This window comes from Andrographis paniculata, unplaced genomic scaffold, assembly GCF_009805555.1.
Source record: "Andrographis paniculata isolate CXL003 unplaced genomic scaffold, ASM980555v1 Contig66END, whole genome shotgun sequence".
In the NCBI taxonomy this organism is placed as follows: Eukaryota; Viridiplantae; Streptophyta; class Magnoliopsida; order Lamiales; family Acanthaceae; genus Andrographis; species Andrographis paniculata.
Genome location: NW_026137602.1, coordinates 2,570,320 through 2,582,440, shown reverse-complemented (window position 1 = coordinate 2,582,440; position 12,121 = coordinate 2,570,320). Strand labels below are relative to the sequence as shown.

General features: G+C 34.6%; 2 protein-coding genes across 3 annotated transcripts; one reads left to right on the top strand and one right to left on the bottom strand.

Moving 5' to 3' along the window:
• Positions 1-694: 694 nt before the first annotated feature.
• On the bottom strand, positions 695-4,768 carry LOC127263061 (gamma carbonic anhydrase-like 2, mitochondrial). Its single transcript, XM_051291996.1, has 2 exons — positions 4,328-4,768; positions 695-1,360 (listed from the first exon to the last, which is right to left on the bottom strand). Exons 1-2 carry the CDS (start codon positions 4,713-4,715, stop codon positions 984-986), a joined length of 765 nt encoding a protein of 254 aa, XP_051147953.1. The 5' UTR covers positions 4,716-4,768; the 3' UTR covers positions 695-983.
• A 740-nt stretch (positions 4,769-5,508) lies between these two features.
• Positions 5,509-11,073, top strand: LOC127263161 (CBS domain-containing protein CBSCBSPB5-like). 2 transcript variants are annotated; one of them, XM_051292149.1, is made up of 15 exons: positions 5,509-5,651; positions 5,789-5,954; positions 7,686-7,854; positions 7,950-8,082; positions 8,155-8,325; positions 8,460-8,538; positions 8,644-8,757; positions 8,876-8,942; positions 9,388-9,493; positions 9,582-9,640; positions 9,808-9,914; positions 9,985-10,112; positions 10,199-10,284; positions 10,362-10,451; positions 10,554-11,073. In XM_051292149.1, exons 2-15 carry the CDS (start codon positions 5,815-5,817, stop codon positions 10,731-10,733), a joined length of 1,629 nt encoding a protein of 542 aa, XP_051148106.1. In that variant the 5' UTR covers positions 5,509-5,651; positions 5,789-5,814; the 3' UTR covers positions 10,734-11,073. The 2 variants fall into 2 exon arrangements, with proteins under 2 accessions (XP_051148106.1, XP_051148105.1); XM_051292148.1 differs by having other exon boundaries at positions 5,789-5,978.
• Positions 11,074-12,121: the final 1,048 nt, after the last annotated feature.

Genomic DNA, 12,121 nt, shown 5'->3' with positions numbered 1-12,121 from the left:
TATTCTTCTTTTATATTATTTTATATAACTCTTCATATTTATAAATTACACCCCAACTTTAATTATTTTTATATTATAATCCATACACATATAATTTATATTTTATTTAAAAATTACATATACTCCATTAAGATTAACATTTATAATTAATAACTATTACAAATAAAATAATTTTAAATAAATAATTAAATACTATCAAAACAAATAACTATTTAAAATAGAAAATTATACAGAAATTTTTATAAAATAAAAGTACGCATAACTTTAAAAAAATAAAATTATATAACTTTTCAAAAAGTAAAATTATATATTAATTTTAAAAATAAAATTATACATTATTTTTTAAAAAAATAAAATCATATATTACATTTCAAAAAATAAAATTATACATCACTTTTAAAAAAAATAAAATTATACATTATTTTTAAAAAAATAAAATTATACATAACTTTATAATATATAAAATTATATAATACATTTCAAAAATACCAAAAATATAAAAAATACCACAAAATATCATAAAAACTCCACTAAAAAAATTGGAGTGAAAGTACAGTATTACTCGAGTCCGTACATTACTTAAAAAATAGGAGGATTTAGAGGTGAATTGAAGCCCCTCCCACCATTTTTTGCCCATCCCACATGCAGTGGGTTGAAGTTGGTCTAATAACATAGAGAGAAAGGCAAGTAAACCTTAGGTAACAAACCCCAATCAATTATCATAATAATTCATATGCAACAAGAATTCAACAAACTTCATCCCAAACCTCTCTTTCTGTCCCTCTATTACAAAGCCAAGAACCAAACACAACATGACAAATTTAAGATTAAAATACCCGTAGCATTCGACAAAAAACGACCCGGCATGGGAGTTCTCGTTGCTTTTCATGTGGGCTTATTTCTTTCCGGGGCGGGTAGAAGAAAAAAAAAAAAAAAAAAAGCATTGCGAGTCGAGTCGCATTCATCCCTCACACGGCATAACTTCAGATCGAAATTCCCAGGGAGGATTTCAGCTTCTCGACTTCCAAGTAGACAGTCGAGTAAGGTAGAAACTCAGTGAAGTGGCTTCTGCACAGGTCATTGATTGCAACTGCGAGCTTTGGGATCTCTAAGGTCTCCTCGTGAGTTAATTTCCTCACAAACTTGGCAGGATTTCCAGCCCAGAGCTCGCCGCTCGGTATTCTCCTTCCCGGAGGAACCACGGAGCCGGCTTCGAGGATGGAATGTGTTTCGACCAATGAGCCCTCCATTAGGATGGAGTGCTGCCCGATGATGCACTCGGGCTCGACTACGCAGGATCGCAGGAGACTATACGCCCCCACCGTGACGTACCTGTCAATTAGAGTTTCTGCCGGCAGCCCTGTTGAAAAGTGTGAAAATTGTTGGGAGTATTTTTTATGAATAAAATTAAACAAATACAACCAAACAAATGCCACGGAATTATTCGAACTACCATAAATACTGTGACTAGCACATAAAGCTCATTCGTCCCGAATGGGAAGTGTTATCGAGTAAAAGACAAAAAATTTAAGCATGCATAAAGTAAATGGAGATGAGGTGGACACATTCATGGAGGATTTCAACAAAGTACTCCTTCCGTCCCAACTATGGTGTCATGTTTACTGTATACAAGTGAATTATTAGTAAAATTAATTATAATATAATACAAATAATTATAAATTAAAATTAAAATAACTGATTATTTTAATAAAAATTTAAAAAATTATAAATTATAAAACTAGAATATGATTAAAATGTAAAATACTTTTCCAAAAATAGAAAGTGACTGGGAGGGACGAAAATGAAAAAAATGTAACATGATATATAAGACAGAGGGAGTAATATAAATGTTAAATATGGGGTAGACATATGTTTGTTCACTTTAAACTTTATAGTTTCCAATAAAAATATACTATTTCTAGTAACAAAATATTAAAAACAAAAAATAAATATTATAATAATACTTTTACAATTTTCAATAGCTGAGTAACTAACAGCAGAACTCCAAAAATTTATAAACTAAAAGAACACAACCATGGTGTTTGACAAATGACAACACGATTCGATACCAATTCTCAGATCCATACAGGCAATCTTTTCAAAACTTTCAACTGGAGAAAGTAACATAAGGAAGAAAGGTCTAAAATAAAATTATCTTCCAGCACGATAGAAGGTTCATTTTCTAGAGGACAAGAAAGAAAACAAATGGGTATCGAAAGTGCTTTGTTTATGTATTATTATGTTATGACTTCTGCCCTTCTGCATTCTAGATCCTATCCGGTGTCCAATACAGTAAAATGTTCTGAGATATGGTTGACAAAATCATATATCGCATTCGAGGGGCTAACAAATTAGAACAAAGATTGAGAACTCTATATACGAGAGAGAAATGAAACCAAAGAATAAGAAATTTTTCAATTCTCAAATCTCATTTCTTGGCTCCAACAAACAAGGAAAATAAGGACATTTAGCAACTACAGAATGGTAGTGCTTTTATTCTCATCATATTGATCAATTGAGAAGGATTAGAGGCTTACAGAAAGACAAATAAAAGCAGGTATTCCGTGGTACTATTACCCGATCAGATTAAGCATTTGCAAAAACAATCTAAAGAATATCATAACAAGAAGCTTACGATCTGTCAGTCAATTATCTTCAAATATATATATTTATCTTCAATATTATATTTATGCAAACACTTACTTTTTTTTTTTTTTTCAGTTATGTTTACTACAGAGTTTTGTCGTTCCCAATAAAAACATACTTATTTTCCGTACATAATATCACATTCAAGTACTAGCTCACCAAGAAACAAGAAAGATCAAAACTTACAAAACACAAAAAACACACCCTATGTTTACAAATAACTGCAACATTACGCCTCAATAATAACAACGCTTCATCTACTTTTCCAGGTGTCATTACTAAAAGAATGGGATTTCTACAAGTTAACGAACAAGCACACCTCCAAAATGCAAGCACTTAGGGGTTCCTCCAAAAGGTCATGTCGTTAGTGATGCAGTTTTTGATCTTTTAAAATTAAGGCACATAGAATAATTACAGCCCTTCGTTTTCCTTTTTTTTTTTTGCACTGTTCAATCTTTGTCGAACATAAAGAGAATCGCCTTCATGTGCACACACAAGAATTCTAGAACCAAAATTATTCACTCTTAGATTGTTTACTCAAATTATTAAGGGTTAAAACATGAACTCTAGACACTCAAATATTATGCCCGAATCAGCAATACCTAAACAATACTGCTGCTATCTACACACAATATAAAAATTTAAAACAATAATAACTAATAAGAAACATTTGTAACAAAGGCTCACACTTTTCAACCCGAGATCAGCTCCAAACACAAGCTCCAGATTCTAGAAACGATCATATTTCAGTTGACTGGAAACTGAGGTTCATTACACAAGTATCAGAAAATTTACAAATTACATACCTACATATGTTTGGCTTGATGGATTTGGATTTGAGGTGGATTTTAAATGAATAGATTTGAATTACTTCGAATTTGGAATACTTCATAGCTAAAATCCATGGTTTGGTTTTCAGAAGTGTTTGAAATGACACAACATGAAAGAGTTATTCTAAAATATTAAAGGGAATGAATTTGAACGCTGGGGCTTCTTTGGAGAGATTTGAAATTACTAAATGATGCTAGGTCCTGTTTGGTTGGAGGGATTCGGGTTAAAAGTATTTAAAATAACTCAATCAAATTCATTAGTTTTATCTGGCATTGCTATGAAATCGAAATCTTCAAAGTTGTGTCTTTCAAATTCATCACATTTAATACTTCAAATACTCACCGTGTCATTTCAAACAACTAAAGTATGTATTTCAATTATTATGCATTTTCAAATCCGAGGTAATTCAAATTTATTCATTTAAAAATTTACCCTCAAATCCAAATAACTCCAATCAAACGGACCTGAATTGTTTACCCTAAAATACATAATACCACTGTCGTCATGAAGAATTGAAGAGAACAAAGATCCAAGTCCTTCACTTTAAAATTCTATATCCAAAATTTGAATTATTCATTGCAAAAATTTCCCTATTTCAAAATTCCATCCCAATTGAACCATAACATTAAACTCATTCATCCAATTTAGATGTAATAATCGGGCAACATTCTAGAACTGCATCTACAACAGTCAACTAAGAATCTCAGAAAAGCAGAAATCATGAAGATATTTCAAATCGTTGAAAAATTCAAGCTTAGTTTGATCATAAAATCTTAGCACAGAAAGAAAAACCTAAAGGTACAACCACCGATGCACGACGAACAACACTGCATAGAAATCGGAACCTAACCTGTAGGAGACGACCACGCGGCGTGAATGACACAGCGCTCCTGCACGTTGGAGCAAAATCCGACGGAGATCTTATTCAGGTCACCACGTAAGACGGCGCCGCTCCAGACGGAGGCGCCGTCGTAGACCACCACTTGGCCGGCCAAAACCACATTCGGCGCCACGTAAGCATCCACGGCGATCTTCGGCGCCCACTGACCTAGCGGAATGAGCTTCCTCTGGCCTCTGTAGTCCCATTTCACTCGATCCGGCGATTCCTTGATGATCGGAGCTTGTGCGGTAGGTTTTTCCACAGTTACCGCTGCTTCAGCAGACAAACGCCGGCGAGGAATAGCCGCCGTTAGCGTCCTCGGCAACAATCGTCTCGACAACCGCGCTACTGCCGCCATTGTTGGCCTCCGATTTCCTCTACGATCGAAGAAAGGGGAATGGAAAAGGGAAGCAGAGTTTGTCCGAGTTTGGGCCGGGCTTAACTGGGCCAATTTTTGGGTCATTTATTGGACTGATTAAATGGGCCCTGAAGGCCCAGTGTTATATCAACCCTCAGAGACCGTCGATGAGAAAATGATCGGACGGTTGAGATTTAACCACAGATTGGGATTGGTACGTCTCCCAATTTATTGGACCGGGCCGATTTTGGGCCGGGCCTAAATGAGCCTGTCTTTGGGGCAGTTTATTGGACTAATTAAATGGACCGTAAAGGCCCAATTTTATATCAACCCTCAGAGACCGTCGATGAAAAAATGATCGGACAGTTGAGATTTAGCCACGTGTTTACGTCTGCCAGTTTATTGGACCGGGCCTAAATGGGCCTATATTTGGAGCAATTTATTGGACTGATTAAATGGACCGTGAAGGCCCAATTTTATGTCAACCCTCAGAGACCGTCGATGAGAAAATGATGGGACAGTTGAGATTCAGCCACGTGTTAGATCTGGATTGGTACGTCTCCCAATTTATTGGACCGGGCCGGATTTGGTCCGGGCCTTAATGGGCCTATCTTCGGGGTTGTTTATTGGACTGATTAAATGGACCGTGATGGCCCAATTTTATGTCAACCCTCAGAGACCGTCGTTGAGAAAATGATCGGACGGTTAAAATTTGACCACGTTCTAGCTGATGATTGGTGCGTTTCCCAATAATCCGCGTGCAGTGGTCTCTGAATTTTAAGTAATGAATGATATTCCAAAATTGCAAAACCACCTCCATTTCTACCTTTCCCTCTTACCTTTCCAAACAAAAATCCACAAAGTGGAATCCCAATCTCAATCCCCTTGAGCTCATCGTCTGCCGTTCTCTCGATTGGTGAAGCGTAATCAAGCGAGGTATTGTTTCCTTTTTTTTTTTTTTACGTGTGTTGTGGTTTAATTGGAAGTGGTGATGTGATTATTTGTCTATGTTTGTGGTGGATGATGATTGAGAAATGATTTTGTTTGTTTTTCGGTGATTTTGCGATTTTCAGGCGGTGGATTACTCTTAATCGAGTTAATGACGACGAGCCAAGGAGGAGCATCTTCGAGGAAGAGCGTGACGTTGACCAGCTCGGCTGCGCAGTCTAGGAAGAAAGCTGCCGCCGCCGCGGAGAATGGCGATGGTGGAACTGCGAATTCGTCTAATCCGCAACGCAAGTTTGTGTCTGCTTCCCGTTCCATGTATGCAATATAGGTTTTCGTTATATGCCTTTGTCTGCGTTATTCAAGTTCTTTTTAAAATTTTTACATCAATAACTTTTTTAAATATGAGGCAAAGTTGTTTGCACCATATAGATATTCAAATTCCAAGAAGATACACACACACATATATATATATATATACTTGTCTTCTTCTGCAGTTTGGTAGTTAAGTTGGCGATAGGTTTTTGTTAGAAAACCTAAAACTGAGCTAGTGCTTAAATGCAACTATGAAGGGGATTTAAGTAAAAAAGTATATGAAAAACATCTAACTTAAATGTGTATCTATATCTATATTATATATATATATATGCGGGTGCAAGTAAGCACATAGTCAGCAATTTGATTAACAAGCTTTCCTATGGTGATCGTCACCAAAAGCATGAGGCTTGAACCTGTATTCCTAACTGTGTCTTCGGTCTTCCACATAATCTGAATGAATCTACCAAACTAGTTTCTGATGCTTCTATTTTCAGCAGCAATGACTGCACTGGAGAAGTTTCTTCAATTTTGGGTTTGGCTTTGCTTTCTTCTTGTCAGAGTGCTCCATCTTGTAATAAACAAGTTCCCATATTAACAACTTTGTTCCATGTGAGTCACAAGTTCCTGGATATTTACTAGAGTTTCTCGTCGAAACTTGTTTCAGTCATCACACTCAAATATCAGTGAATTATCTGAGTAATAATATCCTGAATTTTCTGGAACTAGCTTAAGAAACTGGAATGACTTGTCTAGAGATAAAAGAAATATATGCATCTAAAATTCCTGTCCAAGCATTTGTTAAAATTGAAAGCTCTTTTTTAAAAATAATAATGATAAAAACTAAAATATTTCTAAGGAATTATGTTTATAATATTATCGTAAGTAGCATTTTTTAGTTTGCATATGTCCATTGGCTAGCTAGTGCTTTGAAGTTTGTGGAAATTTTATAGCTATAGATTCAAAATAATATTTGGGAATTTTATTTTGTTTTTAAAATATTCAGAAGGTGTGAATGCTGAGTAAATCTTATTAAACTTGATTGCATGTATTGGCACCAGTGCTAATTTTCTGTCAAGTCAGTCTTTGGGCTGTTTATATGATAGCATATAATATAGCAATAGAATATATAGAGATACTTTAGAGAGAGCGTGATTTCTAGTCTAAACACAGATATGGATTTTGAAACAATCGCAATAAGGGAAAAGCTGAGTTTACAGTAAAAGCACATACACATGAAACTGGGAAAAAAATGGAAGATGATTCTAATCTCGTAATAGCTCCAATTGGAACAATCCTCCACATTTTAAATTTTCGCATTTCATATTTTTCTGTACGTTATAGCATACTGGGATTATAAAGTAAATCCAATTTCTGATTACATTCAATTTCCAGCACATGCGAATCCCTTGACCTTACTAGGGGGCTTGTGTTCTTGCTACTTATTGGCTTATAGTTAATAATGTAACTATTTCAGTTTATACCAAAGTTTATCCATATATATAAGATAAAGATACAGAGCTCATGCAGCATATTTACGCTTATCGCTGCACAGAGCACTTTTTTTTTTTTTTATTTTGGTTATTATTACAAAGTAATTGCATTTACATTTGACCTAAAGAAGGGTATCTGTAGGAGCAGTCCTATTTCTTTGAAGCTCTTTCCGTAAGGTTTTTACGTTTGAATTGGTTTCTCTTACTCTTGAAACAGGGGATTATCAGGTGAAAGAACGGTAAAGCGTTTGAGGCTGTCAAAAGCGTTGACAGTGCCTGAAACTACAAACATCATCGAAGCATGCCGTCGCATGGCTGCCCGTAGGGTTGATGCGTTGTTGCTGACAGATTCAAATGCTTTATTGTGTGGAATCCTAACAGATAAGGTATTATTTGAATGAACCATATTATCTATGTGAAGTAATTAGAAGTTCTTGCACCTTGATAATTTTCATTTTTTAAATTGAACTTCTTACTGAAGGATATAGCTACAAGAGTTATAGCTCGTGAGACTAATCTTGAGGAAACTCCAGTTTCCAAGATTATGACAAGGAACCCGATCTTTGTGCTTTCCGACACCCTTGCTGTCGAAGCCTTACAAAAAATGGTTCAAGGTTCGTCTTGCCCAATCTTTGTGCTTTCTGGATGTTTATCTATTTTTAACATGGTGTAATCATCATCCACAGGAAAGTTTAGACATTTGCCGGTTGTTGAAAATGGTGAGGTAATTGCTATATTGGACATAGCGAAATGTTTGTATGATGCTATTGCTCGTATGGAGCGAGCAGCCGAGAAGGGAAAGGCTATTGCAGCTGCTGTTGAGGGTGTGGAGAAACATTGGGGGGCAGGAGTTTCTGGTTAGTGGATGTTCGTTTCATTTTTTCCTCTGTATTTTTCTTTTGCCTTGGTTGTTTTTTGAATTCTTCCATGGAGTTACAATCTTGTATATGTTTAAATCACTGATTCAGTTTATAACTTCTTAAATATGCAGGACAAAACACATTCATCGAGACACTTCGAGAGCGCATGTTTAGACCTGCACTATCCACCATACTCTCGGAGAACTCAAAGTAGGTAATATCTTCACTTTGCTATTAATCTGAACCTTACAGCTGTGGGGTCGAAGAAAACAATAGCCTTCTAGGGTATTACATCTCACCTAATCAACTTTTTAGGCTTGTTACACTCGACCCAAGTGAAACTGTCCTTGCAGCTGCAAAGAAGATGCTTGAAGTTCGAGCAAGCTGTGCCGTTGTCACTGTAGAAAATAAACCACGGGGAATACTAACGTGAGCCTTCTCTATTTAAAAAACCAAAATTTATTTTGTTATGATATAGAGACTATTAATGAAATCTTCTATGATGACGCTCTCCTTTGAATAATTTTCGCTTTTAATGTTTTATTAGTTCGAAAGACATGCTGATGAGAGTCATAGCTCAGGATCTTCCTTCGGAATCCACTTTGGTGGAGAAGGTATGTTTCCCGTTCTTTACAGGGACACTATTAACTTTCCGTATTGTTCACCTAAAGTTTATCAAGGGTGTGTTTGTTTGGGGGTTTGAATTTTGAATTGGAATTTAAATAGTAAAAGTTTTGAATTAGAATAGTTGTACGATGTGATATAAATAGATGTGATATTTTGAATGTAAAATTGATTATTAGTATAATATAAGAAATGAAAAATAGGTGTTTGATTTGATACTTTTTGAGGAAAAAAATTTGATGAATAGTAGATTTTGGGGGAAATCTTGTAGACGAACACACCCCAAGTAGACCTTTCTCTATTCGTGTTTTAGTTTGATCGAAAAATGATTTCATCTTTATCCATCCATGTTTTAGTTTCAGCACCTCATTTTGTCGGTCGATTCATCAAGTTAATTAAAACATACTTTTGTTTCTTACAAAAATATTAATCCAGGTTATGACCCCAAATCCAGAATGTGCAACAGTTGATACACCTATTGTCGATGCTCTTCATACAATGCACGATGGAAAATTTCTGCATCTTCCAGTCGTTGATAAAGGTCTATGTCTTCCGACTAATATTTCTCCGAGTGTTGCAATGATTATAGTAGAATATTATCCTTCTAATATCTTGTGGTATTGATACAGATGGAGTGGTTGTAGCTGTTATTGACGTGCTTCGTATAACTCAAGCTGCCATAGCCACTGTAAGTCAAATTCAACTTAGAATGATAAGAAGATTTCAATTCAAACTCAAACTTGGAACTTATTTTGTTGTAATTGGGTTCATTTTTTTGAGAAATACCAAAGTGCCGACGGATTAGCTAGAACCGTATGGTTACTATGTTAAATTTTGATCGGTAATTTGTTTCAGGTTGGTAGTACTGCTGGCGTCAATACCGAGGCTGCAAACATGATGCTGCAAAAGTTCTGGGACTCTGCAATGGAACTACCTCCCGATGATGATGATGAGACCCGAAGGTTGCGATTCTTTTGTTACATCCATGTTTAATTCGTTACAACTTTCTTACAAAATCAGATGATTTTGCAGTGAAAATTCCTTGAAGATTTCCGAAGGAGAAGGCTCTCGAACGCTTCCCTATCCCTCATACTCCGCACCAAGTTCTTTCTCTTTCAAGATTCAAGACAAGAAAGGAAGGATGCATCGATTTCTCTGCGGTTCGTTTCTTAACTCTTTTCTCGACAAACCACACAAATTTTCGATAAATTCATTTGCATTTGCATTTGCATTTGTGTTGGTTCAGGTACACAGAGTATGACGGACCTTATAACCGCGATCCTTCAGAGAGTAGGGAGCGAAATCGATCGAAACAATCTTCCACAAATCTTGGTAGACTTTTGTTCTTACTCTCTGTCCGTCTCATTTATCGTATGTTAAATAACGCGTGGATGGCTTCGATTCTGCAGTATGAAGACGAGGACCACGACAAAGTTGTCCTTGCTTCCGATTCCGATCTCCGGGCAGCTGTCGACCATGCCAGGCTGGCAGGCTGGAAGGTATCGACGGTTATCAAAGAATACCCGTCGCTTTTTCAGTTCGTCTATGTCCATTTTTTTTGTGAAAACAATATGATTTAATTCGACTATGAACTCGGACAGGGATTGAAATTGCACCTAGAGTATTCAGGCTTGCCTGGAACTGGAAAGGAGCATAACTCGACGAGCTTAGAATATGCACAGGCTGATGCTTGGGCCTCGGCGTATAGAACTGTTGCTGCCGGGGCTGCGCTGGTTGCCGGGTTAGGCGTGTTTGCGTTTTTGAGACGAGCCGGGAACTGATTCCTGATCGCGCCGCCGACTGGTTTTTGCAAGTTTTTGCATTGAATGCCCACTTTGAGGTACGTATGTATGTGTGGTTATGTTGTGCTGTTTGGTTTTGTTTTGTTTTGGGATCGAAGTCGAAATTGAAATTGGAAATTTAAGAAATGTGAAAATTGAGATCGATGATGACGAAAAATTGAAGACAATATATATTAATGTGGAGTAAGCTTATGCTATCTCTGTTATATATATTCATTGTATTGTATTTGTATTTGTATTTGTATTTTGTATGAATAAAGGAAGAAACTGAAGTGATAGCACACTGGATTGGATGAATGAAAATTCCTTTTGTTCAGAATTACTATTTGTTAGTTCAATAATCATTGTTTCATTGTTTGAATTTTTTTGTTTTTGTTTTTGATTTTTCTTTTGTTTTAATAAATTGAATGTGTAACATTTATGTTTGCTGTGGGTTTTAGATTTTGACTTGGGATTTGAATAGCAAAAAAATTTTGAATTGAAATAGTTGTATGGTGTGACATAAATAGATGTTATATATTTTGGATGTAAAATATTTTAAGTATAATAGCATAAAAATGAAAAATAAGTATTTGATTAGATATTTTTGGAAAATTATTTTTTTATGAATAGATGAAATTTGGGAAAATCCCACAAACAAAAAACTAGTATGTTTTAAATTGATTGACAATAAAATAGTTGGTTTTTTTTTGGACTTTTTTTTATAATATTTTTACTATTTATTTTTATTTATCAAATTAAATATTTATTTTTTATTTTTTTTGATACAATTAAAAAAAAAAAAAGTATACATCTGAATGACTGATAAATATTTTTTAACTTAAAAATTGCTTCTGTTTTGTTTTTACATAAGTCAAAAGCAAACCGATATAAAATATATTTTTAGAAAAAGAAATAAAAATCTTTTGGCAAAAATCAATTCAAACTGGTCTAAATGAGTTCTTTAAAAAAATTGTAAAAATATATGAAAAAAAAGGAGATAATGCAAACAAAACATGAACGGTTGGAACAAGTTAGGTTTTGTTTAGATTGTGTTTTAAACTAATTAAAAAATCTATCCATTTAGTTTGTTAATATTTGAATATTAATTATTATATCAAAATATAGTATAGAAAAAAAAAAGACAAAAATAATTCTATTGGTGTTTTATAATACTAATGTAACGATATTTTTTTAAAAAAAATTATACAAATATAAAGATATTTTTAATATTAAAAACAATGACGTCAAATGCATGCAAATTGATAGATTGACGATGGATGGAGATAATAATATATTTTTTCTATAATTTATTATATTAACATAGAAATTTAAATAAAAACTTCAAAATTTAATACAAACTAAATTTACTACGAAACATTAATATA

What these genes read in the sequence shown, in the direction of transcription:
- LOC127263161 (XM_051292148.1), top strand. Translation starts at nt 5,815, where the DNA reads ATGACGACGAGCCAAGGAGGAGCATCTTCGAGGAAGAGCGTGACGTTG. An exon ending in TTGGGGGGCAGGAGTTTCTG is followed by an intron (nt 8,326 to 8,459) that starts GTTAGTGGATGT and finishes TTAAATATGCAG; the next exon opens with GACAAAACACATTCATCGAG. An exon ending in GATGCATCGATTTCTCTGCG is followed by an intron (nt 10,113 to 10,198) that starts GTTCGTTTCTTA and finishes GTGTTGGTTCAG; the next exon opens with GTACACAGAGTATGACGGAC.
- LOC127263061 (XM_051291996.1), bottom strand. Translation starts at nt 4,715, where the DNA reads ATGGCGGCAGTAGCGCGGTTGTCGAGACGATTGTTGCCGAGGACGCTA. An exon ending in CGCGTGGTCGTCTCCTACAG is followed by an intron (nt 1,361 to 4,327) that starts GTTAGGTTCCGA and finishes ACTTTTCAACAG; the next exon opens with GGCTGCCGGCAGAAACTCTA.